The sequence below is a fragment of the Mauremys mutica genome, chromosome 1, assembly GCF_020497125.1.
Source record: "Mauremys mutica isolate MM-2020 ecotype Southern chromosome 1, ASM2049712v1, whole genome shotgun sequence".
Lineage (NCBI taxonomy): Eukaryota > Metazoa > Chordata > Testudines > Geoemydidae > Mauremys > Mauremys mutica.
In genome coordinates this window covers 103,604,157-103,618,864 of record NC_059072.1, presented here as the reverse complement: position 1 = coordinate 103,618,864, position 14,708 = coordinate 103,604,157, and the positions used below count along the sequence as shown (strand labels likewise).

Here is a 14,708-nt window from a genome sequence, read left to right as displayed (position 1 = left end):
TGAGAGATGTACCTGAATATTTGGATGCTAATATTTTAACTATATTGTTAAATTTATTAACCTTAATTTGAGATATTGCAGATTATATACTATGTGTATTTTCTTTCCTTAACTTGTGTATTAAATCGTTTTAACATTAGCTTTAATACAACTTTTATATCAAAAGACATATAGAAGCAGATCAGGGGCCTTTGCAAAAAGGATTGATTCCAATAGGTCTTTCCTATATCTTACTACAGTGATCCTGTAACGAACTGGGGCCTGACCTTCAGGGAACCTTTACCAGCTGCACTGTTTGTAATCAACTTACCCTGAAGGCTGCCAACTCACAGATTTTTGTTTTGGTTAAAGCCCTTCTCTTTCACTGTACAGAAAAGTTCAAGGTGTACTGGCAACAGGAATTTCCTTTGCTCCACCCTTTCCCCGAACATTAGGCTTGAATTTTATCGAGGACCTGCAAAATCACCTTCAAAGAGCTGCCATTGACTGCATATCGATTAGCACAGCTATTCGGCCAGGGTTCCAGCATGAAGCACTTTACCATCGTGCCTTGTACTACCATCACCCTCATCTTCCTCTCCATCGTTCTTCGGAGTTCTTACTTAGCAGGTAATTCTGTTCTATTTAGGTTCTTATACTGCAGTTGTCACCTAGGTATTCAAGTGCCTTGCACCTCAGCAGGCAAATGATTGACGGACTAAAGAAAGATTTTTGTTCTTGATTTATGCAAGAAACAAGCCTCTGTCCCTTATCTAAGAAGTGTAAAGAACTGGTGCTGGTTAAAGTTAGTGATAGTTGCTGCAAAAGGATTACTTGAGGGGAGCACTCACAGTATCTTTTGACAGGTTTCAGAGTAGCAGCCGTGTTAGTCTGTATCCGCAAAAAGAACAGGAGTACTTGTGGCACCTTAGAGACTAACTTTGTTATATAAATAAATTTATATAAATCAGGGGTCGGCAACCTTTCAGAAGTGCTGTGCCGAGTCTTCATTTATTCTCTCTAATTTAAGGTTTCACGTGCCAGTAATACATTTTAACCTTTTTAGAAGCTCTCTTTCTATAAGTCTGTAATATATAACTAAACTATTGTTGTATGTAAAGTAAATACGATTTCAAAATGTTTAAGAAGCTCCATTTAAAATTAAATTAAAATGCAGAGCCCCCCGGACTAGTGGCCAGGACCCGGGCAGTGTGAGTGCCACTGAAAAATCAGCTTGCGTGCCGCCTTCGGCACACATGCCATAGGTTGCCTACCCCGATATAAATAAATTTGTTAGTCTGTAAGGTGCCACAGTATCTTTTGGAAGAGATTTGATGTTGCCAGGTACCTACTTTAACAATGCCACAGACTGAGTCTGCTGATTCAGCTGTAGTTTGTGCTGTAGGATGTTAAGTACTGGAGGCAGCTACAGAAGAGACATGTGGCTTCCATACTCAACCTGCTGGGTTAAATGACCACTTTAAAGTATCCAGCATTTTTCAGTATAATTTGGTTCAATCTTTAACCGCTAATTATTCCAGACAACCAATTCTCGCTGCTGCCTTGAGAGGAGCGGCTGCTTAAAACAGGGCAGGTATTTTCCTCTCAGGATATTGCGTCCATTTAGGTGTCAGAATTTCTGTAACTCTTTCAGCAGATTTTTAAAGATGGGCTACTTAGGGTACGTCTACACTGCCCTGAAAGCCCACGAGGAGGGAGGGTCTCAGAGGCCGGATCCCAGCCTGAGCCTGAACATTCAGACTGCTATTTTTAGCCCCACAGCCCAAGCCTCACGAGCCCAAATTAGCTGACCCAGGCTCTGAGACTCAGTGCCATTGGGCTTTTTATTGCAGTGTAGATGTACTCTTAGTTTGCTTTCACAGTATCTCTTTTTCAGCTAGACTGTAAAAGTAGAGATTATAACCACAAGGCTGCTTTGTACTTCTGTGATGCCTTTTTCCAAAGATCGCACATTATTTTACAAGCTTCACGACACTCCTCTGAGGTAGTTATTAACCCTGTTTTACGGATGGAAAAGCTAAACACAGACTGATGAAGTGAGTTGTCCAAAGTCAGGCAGTAAGTTGTAGCAGAAGCAGGAAAAGGAACTGGAAGTCTGGACTGCTCCTGCCCTTTTCTAAGCTGCTCTCAATATAGCTGTGCGGCGGAAAGGACAGGATTCGCAACTCGCTGAGGCCAACTGACCTAAAGTCAAAGGTGGGACACAAGAACGTTATTCTGAGTGGGAAAATGTCTTTAGTGTTTCCTGTAACCTCAAGTTTCGTGGCTCTATATTTCTAAAAACAAAACAAAACCAAAAGAGGAAGGATAGTCTTGTGGTTAAGACACTAGACTGGGACGTAGGAGACCTGGTTCAATTCTTAACTCTGTCAGCCTTCCTGTGGGACATCGGACAATTCATTCAGGTGGGAATTTTCAAAGGGTCCTAAGGAAGGAAGACAACTCCTAGGCCCCTTTAGAAATCCCAGTTTTAATCTCCTTGTGCATCAGTTCCCTCAGTTGTACAAACGCGATAGTATCTCCTTCCCTCCCACTATTTGGCTGTCTTGTCTATTTAAAACGTAAACTTCTGGGGGCGAAGACTGACTTTTCCTATGTTTGTAGAGTGCCTCGGCACAACAGAGCCATGATAAAAAAATTAAGCATTCTTTATGCCTTTTGTTACAAGAGACACCTCTTTCTCAGCTAGTGCTGACAATGGTGGTCTGAGGGGAAGGGAAGCCAGAGGAGGCAGTATTCTAGAACACACATTTGGGAACTGTGGGCTTTAACAGTAGAAGCCTCTTGCAGCACTGGCAATGTACAAAAGCAGGACAAGGGGCAATCTCCTCCCACACTCGCAATAGCTGTAGATCAGCTGAACAACGTGCACTGTGAGAGACAGCACCTACCCTGGCAGAAAACGCCATGCTCTGACATTTTACCTGTGCCACAGGAAAAGTCTCTATACCCCAGTTCTTCTTGCAGAAGAGGATCATCATCAGATTGCCTGTGGTCAGCAGACTCCAGTCGGGCCAAGACATTTCTCCATTTCCTGTCTTTGCTTTTCCTGTCTACAGTACCTTTTCTCCTGTGTTTTTTCCTTCCAGAGGCCGAAATGAGCTCCAGAGTCTCCTTGACAGACAATGGGAGCCAATGGCCATGCCCTGGTAAGACTTCTTTGATTCATTACTACAGCTCCTAAGCCTAGTGGTGAGATTACACAAAAAGGCATAGAAAGGCAGATATGGGGTAGGATTTGTGTGCTATGATACACTTAACCAAAAGCTCAGGTTATGGGTAAAGTTCGGTGAAACATTTTACTAGAATCCTAAGTTCACCTGATATGGGTGGCTTTTGAGGCCTAGTGCTTCCTGGGACCGTTCAGCCCAGGTTTACAACTTTCATGGGCCTGGACTAACTCAGTTTGCACTGCCTTTGGTTCCACATCCCTTTCCACACAAACCAGACCTTCATTTTGTCAGGCACCAGTGTTTTGAGCCCCTTCCCTCCCAGCCAGACCAGCCACGAAACCCCTTCTTAAAGAGCCCATTGTCCCCTCCCCACAGCCCCAGTTGCCAGTCCCTCCTCAAACTGCCTAATGCGCTGAGTTTAACTAATCCAAGAGCCTCCTTCCAGCTGCTAGCTGCTGCAGTGGTTCCAATCTCGTCCTCTTTCCCAGGTCCCAAGCATTCCTGTGAGCCATGCACCTCCACCGGACTTTTCCCTGCTTCAGAATGACCCCCCTTGAATGAAATTTGCCTTCCCTCCCCCCTTGCTTTTTTTCTTGGAACCAGCTACTTTTACCTTAACCCGTCCCCGGAATCAGTCAGCGGACAGATGCTGAACTAGGTGTTTTCAAAGGATGCCCCCTTGGGGGAGCAGCAGCTCTTGAATGGGAGAGTTAATACGGTGCCCCTCCACTCTGTGCATTCAGCTAAATGAAGGCAGTTGGCCAGAGAGCGTAAAACTGGGGCATGAGGCGTTAGAGAGAGCAGAATGTAGAGGCCAGGATCAGGTACAGGCAAAAGTCATTCCCCCACCTTCCCTCTGGCAAAGAGAAGCCTGTTATGTGTAAAATGACCGGGATGGCTCGTTTTGCTCTCTCTGCCATCAGATGTGCAATTCTGCCCGGATGTCGCCAATTGCTGCCAGCTCGGGGTAGACGAGTACGGCTGGATTGCGGCTGCTGTTGGCTGGAGCCTCTGGTTTCTGACTCTCATCCTGCTCTGCGTGGATAAGATCATGAAACTCAGTCCTGACGAACCCAAGTATTTGCAAGCATGAGAGTCGGCAAGCCAGCAAGCACCAGCGTCCGCCGCGGTCATCCAGGGAGGAGCAGATGGGTTAAGAAGCAATGGAACTGCTTTGCTGAAGAAAGAAAAGGATAGTCGGGCATCTTATACCAAAAATGGGTCCAGATCCAAGCCAGCCAAGTCCTGGAGTGGCTTCCAGTCCCTTGTGGTAATTTACAATTAGTCCTATCATGCAGAATGCCCCCTCTTTCCTGGATATCTGTACTCTGCTGTGAGCTTGCCACCTGCAATTCACCTATCATTAGCCCACATAACGCTTATAGAGGACAGTTCAGTACATAGCTTTTGACTGTCAAGCAGACAACAGGTTAGTGAAGCTAATTTTATTTATAAAAGATGCCCCATTAGCAGCTCCATAGTTAAGAGTGTGTAACCTGGACCAAATCCTCAGCTGGTATGAATTGATGCAACCCCACTGCTTTTATAGAGTTGTCTTCACATGAAAGTTGCACTGGTTAAACTAAAAGTGCATTAAAACTGACTTATTTAAACTAGTGCAGACTTCTGTGTGGACACTCAAGGCTTGTCTACACACTAAAATTGTGCTAGCTTAATTTAGAACTGATTAGGGTCAGCTAGTGCAACTTCTGTGTATGGATTCTCTTGAATCAGTTCAAAATTGCACCAGCTTAATTTAAACCAGTTTTTAAATTATATATTTACACCGCTGTGAACCCATCTGGACTCACTTTGGTTTAAGAGAGCCTCATTTTGTTTTAATAAACCTGTTCACGATCAACTTAAACTAAACCCAAAAAAGCCACCATTAAACCAAAGTAAGAGTGTCCACACACGGGTTTGCACCCTTTTAACTAAATCAGCTTAAATTCATACCCTAGGTTCCAACTGTGCAACTTTCCTGTCTAGACAAGGCTCAAGTCAATTTAAAAACCCACCTTTCAGACCCTGTCTACACCTGTGGTGGTGGCATGTAGGTACATGTAGCTCCACAGTGCAGTGAAAAGTGGGGAGGCAGTGGGACCTGTGAGGCACTGCTTGGATGTGCAGAGAGCTGGGTAGGGTATAAACCCTAACAAGACAGCATTTAATAGAAGGGAACTCCTCTGTGGAGAGAAACGCTGAGCTGAAATTTTAAAATCAGGAAATGAAGCATTAAAAAGGAAGAACTTTATTCTTTTGTGGCTTTTTTATTGTGAATTTTTTTTTAAACATGCACAGAAATACCAGTAGGAAACAATCACAAAACATCGCTCATCAAGAAAACCTCACCATTTCAACATGCAAAAATTAAACAAAAGCAACATTCACCTGACAAATATTGGTGTTGGACCCGCCAACTACTCCTTTTCACAAAAAATATATATAAACTTGTATATTTACAAACTTACAGAAACAAAGGATTTGTATTTTGTCATCGTTGATTGAAAGAACAGTGAGTGACAGCTAAACACTGTAAATTACGGATGAATCACGAATCTTATAGCTATATATACACAATGGTTTTGTCCTGATCTATTATTTTAATGGTGGAAAGTTGTATATTGGTCTGACTGCAATATGATGTATGTTGTCAAAAACACCACATATTGCCTAGTGTCCACCTGCTGCAGAACCCTTTCTATTCTTCACCAGTTTTAGGAGATTGTTCTCCAGATCAGAAATAGATCAGTGGCTGCTGGAAGTGGGATTACCTATGATTTCTATATTTTTTTCATTACCTTGGCTAAATTTGGAAAAAAATCATGGCTCTTGATACAGTGCAATTCCACCACAAAACACACTTTATACACCAGTGTCTTGGGGCAACAGCCTCCCATTCTCAGCAAGAGGCCGGTCTGAATTATATTTACTAAATTAATTATTTAGAATTTTTGTTGTAAAATGGATGTATCCCAGATCCCCACTCCTGTGTAAATTTCTTATGTAGTACAAGGGCCTTGTCTGCAAGCTGCATAAACCCCTTGCATTTGACATTACCAAGAGACAACTACACAATACAGCATATGATTTTAAATACCTATTTGGGGCTGGATCCATAGCCTTTCAGTTGGAATCACTCCACTGACTACAGCGGGCTTTGCATCAGGCCCTTAAGGAAAAAGTAGTCCTGGTTGTGAATGTCAAGAGTATAATACTACCATCATCAACATGCTCTGGGATCCTTAGAAGAAGTGGCAGTATCCAAAAAGCTCCCAGGCTACCAGTGCAAACAATTTAACGCTCCCATTTGTACACAGTAAGTTATGATATAATTAAAACTCTTCTAAAAACAGAGACGGTCAACGAGGCATGTATTATATTTTTGCAATGATGACACGTGTTGTGAGAGACAAGCACAATGTAAAATACACACACACACACACACACACACACACCTCTCCCCCCAAATAGCCAACTGGTCTTCCAGTACAGGATTTCAAGAATCAGACAGCAATCGCAGAAAGTGCAAAATAAAAGGTTGTATCCAAAAGACTCTGGAAATGGCCTTTATAAAGATAAATCAAAAAATAACTAATGGGCTATCACATACACAGCAGGGTACCTCATAGCTGGTGCACAACAGTTCACAGTACCCAAGTACAACCAAACGTTTATTTGTGATATGCAGCTACATTTGTTAGCGTATTGGGGAGATGAAAAACACATCACTGTAGGATTTATGTTGGGGAGCTGCTAAATAGCTTCTTTCTGACTGATGAAATCACAACAGAAGGTTTTTCAATATGAAGATACACAACAAATAAGATGTCCAGTTTTCATTTGTAAGCCAAAGATGATTCAGTAGTGCAGCACCTTTTACAACTGTGTTCTTTATGCAAAACCATGAAGCATTTAGTCTGCTACAGTCACGCTGCTAATAATAAATACATCCGACCAGAACCTCAGCTGGTGTAAATCTGCATAGTTTTATTGACCTCAATGGAGCTATACCAATATACCCCACTTGTCCCAACTTTTAGTTTTGGCATTACAAATCAGGAAAGCCAACCAATCTGTCTTTCACAGTACAGCACGTCAAGCCTGACTAACTTTTGTGCAAGCTTCATTTTCATCTGCGATAAACCTCACAACTCTTAAGCTAGTACATACTGTATGGGTGTTATCGGATTGTTGAAGATGTTTTAGGTACCCACATGTCTAAGGGTACATCTATACTACCCGCCGGATCGGCGGGTAGCGTTCGATGTATCAGGGATCAATTTATCGCGTCGTCTGGACGCGATAAATCGATCCGTGAATCGATGCCCGTACTCCACCTTGGCAGGAGGAGTAAGCGGAGTCAACAGGGGAGCCGCGGCAGTCGACTCGCCGCCATGAGGACGGCCAGGTAAGTCAAACTAAGATACTTCGACTTCAGCTACACGCATAGCGTAGCTGAAGTTGCGTATCTGAGTTTGAACCCCCCTGCTAGTGTAGCCCAGGCCTAAGACAAAGCATGCTGAAATGAAGATGGACTGACCATGTGATCTATTAAACTGTGAAATAACCTCTCACAGGTGCCGATGGAAGCTGCAATGCTCAAATCATTTAGATCTTGACTAGTCAAAGCACCGGAGTGTGTACTGCACAGAACCACCTTGCACAGGCAGGAAGATGGACTAAATGCTCTTCCCATCTCTAACCCATGTAATTCAGTCCTGGCCATCAGAACAGAGAAAAGGCAAAAAGGGTTGAATTTGGATGGTAAGACAAATAAGTATCATTAAATAACCCCAGTGTGAATCTTATTGTTGTTGGTCAAACCAGAAGACTTATATTTGTTTTTGACGAGAGTAACAAAGATTCCCAATTCCAGGCATGAGATGTAGTACCTATTAAGAGGGAAGGAATATCCAGTAAAGTTGCCATTAGCTTAAACAGAACGAGAGTTCTATGCAGCCTAATAAGATGAACAGAGCAGAAGGAGGCTTACAGCTGATCAGTTTTTCTAATACCAGCAGGTGCCATTGAAATAAATGAGCATTAGTTGCAACACATGATTCTGGTGTAAATACATTAACTTGCTCTGAAATACAATAAATCCAACTATATCTGACTAGGGTTTTTCCTTAATCCTTAACTCAAGGCTAACCTGATTAGCATTTCATGCGTGACTCTTCATCTTTCTCGATATCATTGTTCTGGTAATTACTCACTGTTTCTATCAAGGGGCTGTTCTTTGGGGTTTTACTGAATAGGCTACACAGTAATCAACTGCACTTTACAAGATCACCAAAGGGATGAAAGCTGGCAAAACACCAGAGCTTCCTACATGCACCTAATGTTGAGTGAAAACAGAGGTTAACTTCATAAGAAAAGATGGTCTGTACTGGGACTCGAAGAGCTTTCTTTTTTAAGCCATTGAAGTTAATAGAGTTCATTGAAGAAGTATTCTTAATTACTCCCATTATAACCAAGGACAGTAGCAGGCATTCATGGGAAGCCACAACAATTATGCTCAGAACTATATGCTCAAGGCCTCATGTATTTCGTGATTCAGAGGTTTCAGCACCTGCCATAGAATTCATCCCTTGCTGCGCATGTGAACCGGTATCTAAATGTTCACTTTAAAAAGAATAAGTTTCCAGCCCTAATGCCATGACAATAACCTTCCAAACGTGACTGAGTGTAAACAATGCAGTACTGTCTTCCTGAGTCTGCAAACAGCTTGAAACAAACAGCTTGAAACTGCCCCTTCATCTAAGTGGGATGTCAACTCTGAACCCTAAGGAGGTCGGTTTAATTGTTCACAATTAAGTATCAGCATTTCACTGCTGATCATTGTAAAAGAAACATCCAGCTAACCCATTTGTGTCGGATGCAATGGCAAATATTGGGGCAGGGACTGCTAAATGTTGCTGGTATGAAAAAAAAAAAAGAATTCAATGTCTGCCTCAGAACATAAAGTCACCTCTGAGGTTTGGTTGACACCTAAAACTTAGGTCACCCTAGCTACATCACACAGTGGTGTGAAAAATTCAATTCCCCTGAGAGATGTAGTTAAGCCAACCTAAGCCCCAGTGTTGACAGTGCTGCAGCATTTATAGCATAGACATATGGTGACTCACAGAGGGAGGGAAAGGAGAGATGCATCCACATGTCACCAAAGCTAAAATGCTTTCAGAGTGCCAAAACTCAGTGTCCCCTACACTGTCCCACATTCTGAAAGCTCCAACAGGTCCTTCCTCAACTGTGGAAACCTCTAATTTCCCCCTCTGACAACATCAGCTATACAATTAGGTTTTTGCCATACAAATATCTGCAGTACGTTAAAAATTTAAGGCCAGTGTAAAGTAAATCAACAACACACACTACACATTGTATTAGTTAGTCAGAAGCGTCCATTTTTATACTTACCAAAAGGTGCCATAGAAGCTTGAGTTTGCCACACCAGAGAACCACAGAAACCAGGGACACTTGCAACATAATTTAAATCTGGTTGCTAGATAGAGTACATGGGCTTTTCACATGCTACTGCAATATGGTTCTTTTCAAAAACAGAATAGAACTATTTAAGCAGTCGGCCTGGGCATTTTGAAGTTAACTTTTTGGAAACAGTGGATAGATTATATAAACACTCAATGACTTTCTCTTTTTCCTCTGATTCTGGTCACCACTCTTGTTTCTCTCTCTCTCTCTTCTCATCTTGGTTTCCCTTTAACACTTTCATATTCACTACATAAGATTTGCACAGCACTTTAACCACATAAAAACTCTATAATTCTTAAGTATTGGTGATATGTATTTTAGAGACAGACGTACCTCTTCCTACCTTCAATCTTGTGTCCCCATCATAACTCTTTCCTTCTGCTTCTATGCTCCATGACCACCTCATCCTCCAAGCCCTTTAGTCGTTTCCATATCCTGGAGTGTTTTTTGAAACTTCAAAGCTCTATACTCTTTTATCCAGTTCTCCACCCCAGAGGTGCATTCAGTATTTGTTGTGACAATCCAAAAGTCCTGTGAACCTCCCCTCCTGGCTTCCTAGAGGAAAACATGCCATTTTAATCACTCCCTAGTTTATCTTGCCATAAACTAATCTTTCTTCTCTGATGAGTGCACTTTACATGACAGTTCTTTGCCCTCCACTGGCTTTTTACTCTAAAATACTTCTGTGTCAGTGGCACTTCCAATTTCCTGTCTAAAAATAAACCACATTGCACACTACATTATTTGATTCTCAGCCTTTGGTCCATGGACCATTGGTATTGTATGGAGAGTTGGTTGGTCACATGGTGCTGGCCTTTCCTAGTCTCCAGCTATTAGGTCAAATTAAGCAGCAAAGAAGAAGTGGGTATTCACCCACGAAAGCTCATGCTGCAAAACGTCTGTTAGTCTATAAGGTGCCACAGGATTCTTTGCTGCTTCTACAGAACCAGACTAACACGGCTACCCCTCTGATATAGGTCAAATTAGTAACAGCTAAATATTCAGCCAAATATTTTCTTAATATTACACTTCCACGTTAGACAGGGATGTCAGGCAGTTATGAATGGGAAGTGGGGGGGTCCACATGCCGGTGAACGGGAAAGGAGGTGTGCATGAGGCACTCTCTCTGTCAAGTTGTGGTCCACACAAAGACATCGATTGAGGACCCCTGACTCATGAGGTGTCACTAACGTAATATATTGTACCTAACAGATCCTGGGAACTGTTAGGAAAATATTCTTTTCATCAGCATGCACAGAGTGCCTTAGCTCAAATCAATACCAAAGCTAGTACATTTCATTTTCCTTTGTTAATATTTGTAAACTCTCTGAAGATATAAAGCACTTTATAAATTCTAAGTGTTGTTATTTTATTGCTGGCAGACACACAAAACGCTGGCATCTGAGCCTTCTGGGACTTTTCTCTACAGCTGGGAATTCGTAGTAGATTGAACGGTAAGAACTAAGCTTTTAGTATGAAATAAGACTTACGTGTCTCTCACATCAGTAGTGTCTCCCTCTTCTGAATCCTTTCTAGAACTGACGGAATAGGAACTCAGCTACATTTTTGCCCCAGTATCTTCCTGATAATCAGGGATTATAATGTACTTATTTGCCTTGCAAAAGTGAGCCAACACTCAGAGTTTAGGGCCTGATTCTCTATTGCTTTGTGTAGTTATTTACACCAGTGAAAAGCAGGTGTAACAAACTCAACCACTCTGATCTGGTAGCATCTTAAACCCACTTGCACTGGTATAAATAACTACACAAGGCACAGAGCAATGGCAAATTGAGCACTTAGTTATTAGTGTTCACAGTAAGCTGATTGAGGCATCACTAGGTCATGTAGTGAAGAATCACCAGCACAGACAGGGTCCTCCTACTCCCATGCCTTCATTCTAAGCAATAGGGACAAAATTTTCCTATGGTGGTTTATAAAATTTACACCTAAATCCACACTTAGGCAGCTAAACAGAAGTGACTTTTCAGGGATCTTCAACTCTGAAAACCAGACCACTTATTTAGATGCCTGACTGAAGAGACTTGCATTTGACAATGTTGTTGCAGAGGGCTGCAGTTTCATCGTACAGTGTCGGAACCTGCAGTGGTGCCCTATTCCCACCATCACCAAGGCTCTAATTCAAAATCAAGAACCCAATGGCAGAGACTTAAATGCTGTTCACTACATAACTCCCATTTGCAGCTATGAGACACTTCAGCACCCACAAGGCCTGACCCAAAGCCCACTGAAGTCTTCTGTTGGATGAGGGCCATAGGGAAGGCACAAGAGGACTTATAGCACTGGGACAGCCCCCCGTTTGAGCCAAAGGAGTTAAATTACAAATCCCATGATGATTAGTTTGGAACCATTTGTCATATTCATTAAGTTCTAATTGTTCTGCAATCAGCTGAAAATGCTGACTAATGGCAGTTACTACACATCAGCCCTAATGCACCTACTACATTCGTCACTGTATCACCTCACTTTCCCCCATTTCTCACTTAACTCCTTACCGAAGTTCATGCATATGGTATCAACTAACAGAGCCAATCAGCAGAGATTCATCTTCTCTGACAGGTAATGAAAACACCCATTATATTAAGTGTGTAGGAATAAAGACTTAAGGGTAAGTTTTAATATTCAGTTGATTCTCCAATGCTCTAGTAACTGCAATATTTCAAGTTAGCCTTACCACTCAGGCTGCCATTCTGTCATATCTCAAAAGCTAAGCAGGCCTGAGCCTGGGCAATGCTAAGGATGAGAGATGTTCATGGGCAAATAAAAGTGGGATTGTCTAATGTTCTCTGCACACTAGCCTAAACTCTGTTCCCATTGAAGTAAATATTAAAACTCCCACTGGCTTCAGTGCTGAATGCTTCTGAAATCCCACCTCAAGTAGTAATGGTGATTTCAGGAAGTGATGTTCTTCTCTCCCCGTCTATTCTGAACCTACACCTTTGAGTAGCATTAGGGGGCACTGTATTGCTGGAGATGCTCTCTTTCTGAAGGGACAAATATCCTTGAACACCTGTGATCACTAAAATTCCTACTACACTTTTCACCAGAGCAAGATGGTTGGCACCAGCATCCTGGCTAAATTCCAATTAGGTGAACCCCCCCCCCCCCCCCCCGTAGTTTGCAATGAATAGGAGATTCTTCATTTTGTATCCTGAATGGTTGCAATGTGTTGCTTCGACTGCAGAAGTGGAAATGTTGCAACAAGTATAGAACTTATCCCTGTTTGTAAATGGTTTTATGAATGTCACACACTTTGGGAACTTTTGATAAATATCCGTTACCAACTTATCTGGTATCACTTTAATCAGGGTCACACAGTTTAATACCTCCTCTACCAATAAAGCCATACGTTTGTTTGCTATTCCACTATTGTAAGTGCCGGAATCATCCATAGCTGATAACCCTTTAATTGTTTTAACGTTTGACAACAACGCTACATTTTTTAAACTGCCACAGATGGTGGCTTAATTCACAACTCCATCTGCTGCTTTCCTGTTTCCAATGCTCAATAATTTCCTGCTTTATTACTATTTAAATGTTTTCTTTTAACTACAGAACCACACTTCATCTAGGCCTGTCTTTTAAATCCAGAACAAGGTTAATGTATTGCTGTATATAATGATACTTTGTTTTGTATACCAGTAGAAGGAAAAGCAAGGTTGCATTCTATGGTAAAACTAGCTATTGCTCTCAAATTATACACATCACAGGACACTCAAAAATAAACAGCCTGTCAGAGAAAAACCGTAAGGAAATGGCCAGTGGAACATGACACAGGAGTGCCACAAATATAGCTCCACAGGAAACCTGACAACTCAGTCCTCAGTCTCTTTTCCATCCTCTCTTGATTCTCATTTCACTGAAACTTTGCTAAGTAACTACCAACAGCAGCCACAAGACTAAAATAACACGAAACCAAAAAACCCACATTAAATTTTCATAGAGGCTTAGCATACATAAGCTGAAGAAAACCTTCACTTCATCCATTCAAACATAATGATCAAGGCAAAAGGGAGGAGTAGTCTGAACATTAACCTCCAGTTATGGAACAAGAACTACTGAAAACTAAACAGGCTTAGCCATTCCAAGAGAAATATTTGCTTTAAATGTGAAATAAGGCATCAGTAACCAACACACAAAACCAAAACTAAATACTGCAGCCCTGCAAGCTACATAGGCAGAGACCTTTAGCGTGTTGTTCTAGAGTAAGTGCCCTAAAGTCACTTTTCTGTCCGTTGGCCTTCAACAGAACTCTGAATTGAGCTTCTGTTCTGGGGAGTGACTCTTTAAAGAGGCATTGTCGGGTTCCATGTTTTCTGTTCCTCAGTCAATTCCATACACCTGTAAACTCACTCTGGGATCTGAAAGTCAGACTGGATGTTCTCTGGCTAGCGCATCATCAACAGCAACAACAAAAGATCTGTGGGCCAAATTCAACCCTCATTCGCATCTCTGCAACACGATGGTTTTCAGAGGAGTTGCACCGGCGTAAGGGGGACAGAAAAGAGATCAACTACTGGAACTCAAGCCTGATCTACACTCAAAAATTAGATCAACCTAGCTATGTCACTCTGGGCTGTGGAAAATTTTGTGCCCTATGCAATGTAGTTAGGTCACCCTAACTCCCGGTGTAGATGGAGTTCTTCCGTTGACCTAGATACTGCCTCTCAGAGAAGTGGATTAAATACACTGATTGAAAACCTTTTTTGTTTGTAGCATAGCTATACTCAATTATTCTATTGACATGTGAGCAGCAGCAGAATCCACTTCACTCTACCAGAGCTGTATTGGTTCTACCGTGTTACAAGGAGAAAAAAGTAACACAAAAATAAAACACACCCTTACTTCTGACACTAAAGCAAGATCTGACTGAATGTACATGAGGACCAGATTTGCTGAGCATGAATTTTTAGTCATTTTTCTGACATAAACCGCACTTCAAAGAATGTTCTGCATGGACAGGGGAGACCAGCCAAATTATCTCCATGCTTCCAAACCATAGAACTGCTTTGAGAATTCTCCTTT

At 42.0% G+C, this 14,708-nt stretch overlaps 1 protein-coding gene across 1 annotated transcript; it reads left to right on the top strand.

Moving 5' to 3' along the window:
* Window positions 1-388: 388 nt before the first annotated feature.
* TMEM213 (transmembrane protein 213) lies at window positions 389-7,499 on the top strand. Its single transcript, XM_045002421.1, has 3 exons — window positions 389-609; window positions 3,090-3,149; window positions 4,097-7,499. Exons 1-3 carry the CDS (start codon window positions 528-530, stop codon window positions 4,264-4,266), a joined length of 312 nt encoding a protein of 103 aa, XP_044858356.1. The 5' UTR covers window positions 389-527; the 3' UTR covers window positions 4,267-7,499.
* Window positions 7,500-14,708: the final 7,209 nt, after the last annotated feature.

Excerpts from the sequence above, each read along its gene's own strand:
- TMEM213 (XM_045002421.1), top strand. The coding sequence starts at position 528 with ATGAAGCACTTTACCATCGTGCCTTGTACTACCATCACCCTCATCTTC. Across the intron at positions 610-3,089 it reads TCGGAGTTCTTACTTAGCAG|AGGCCGAAATGAGCTCCAGA; the intron begins GTAATTCTGTTC and ends TTTTCCTTCCAG. Across the intron at positions 3,150-4,096 it reads GAGCCAATGGCCATGCCCTG|ATGTGCAATTCTGCCCGGAT; the intron begins GTAAGACTTCTT and ends CTCTGCCATCAG.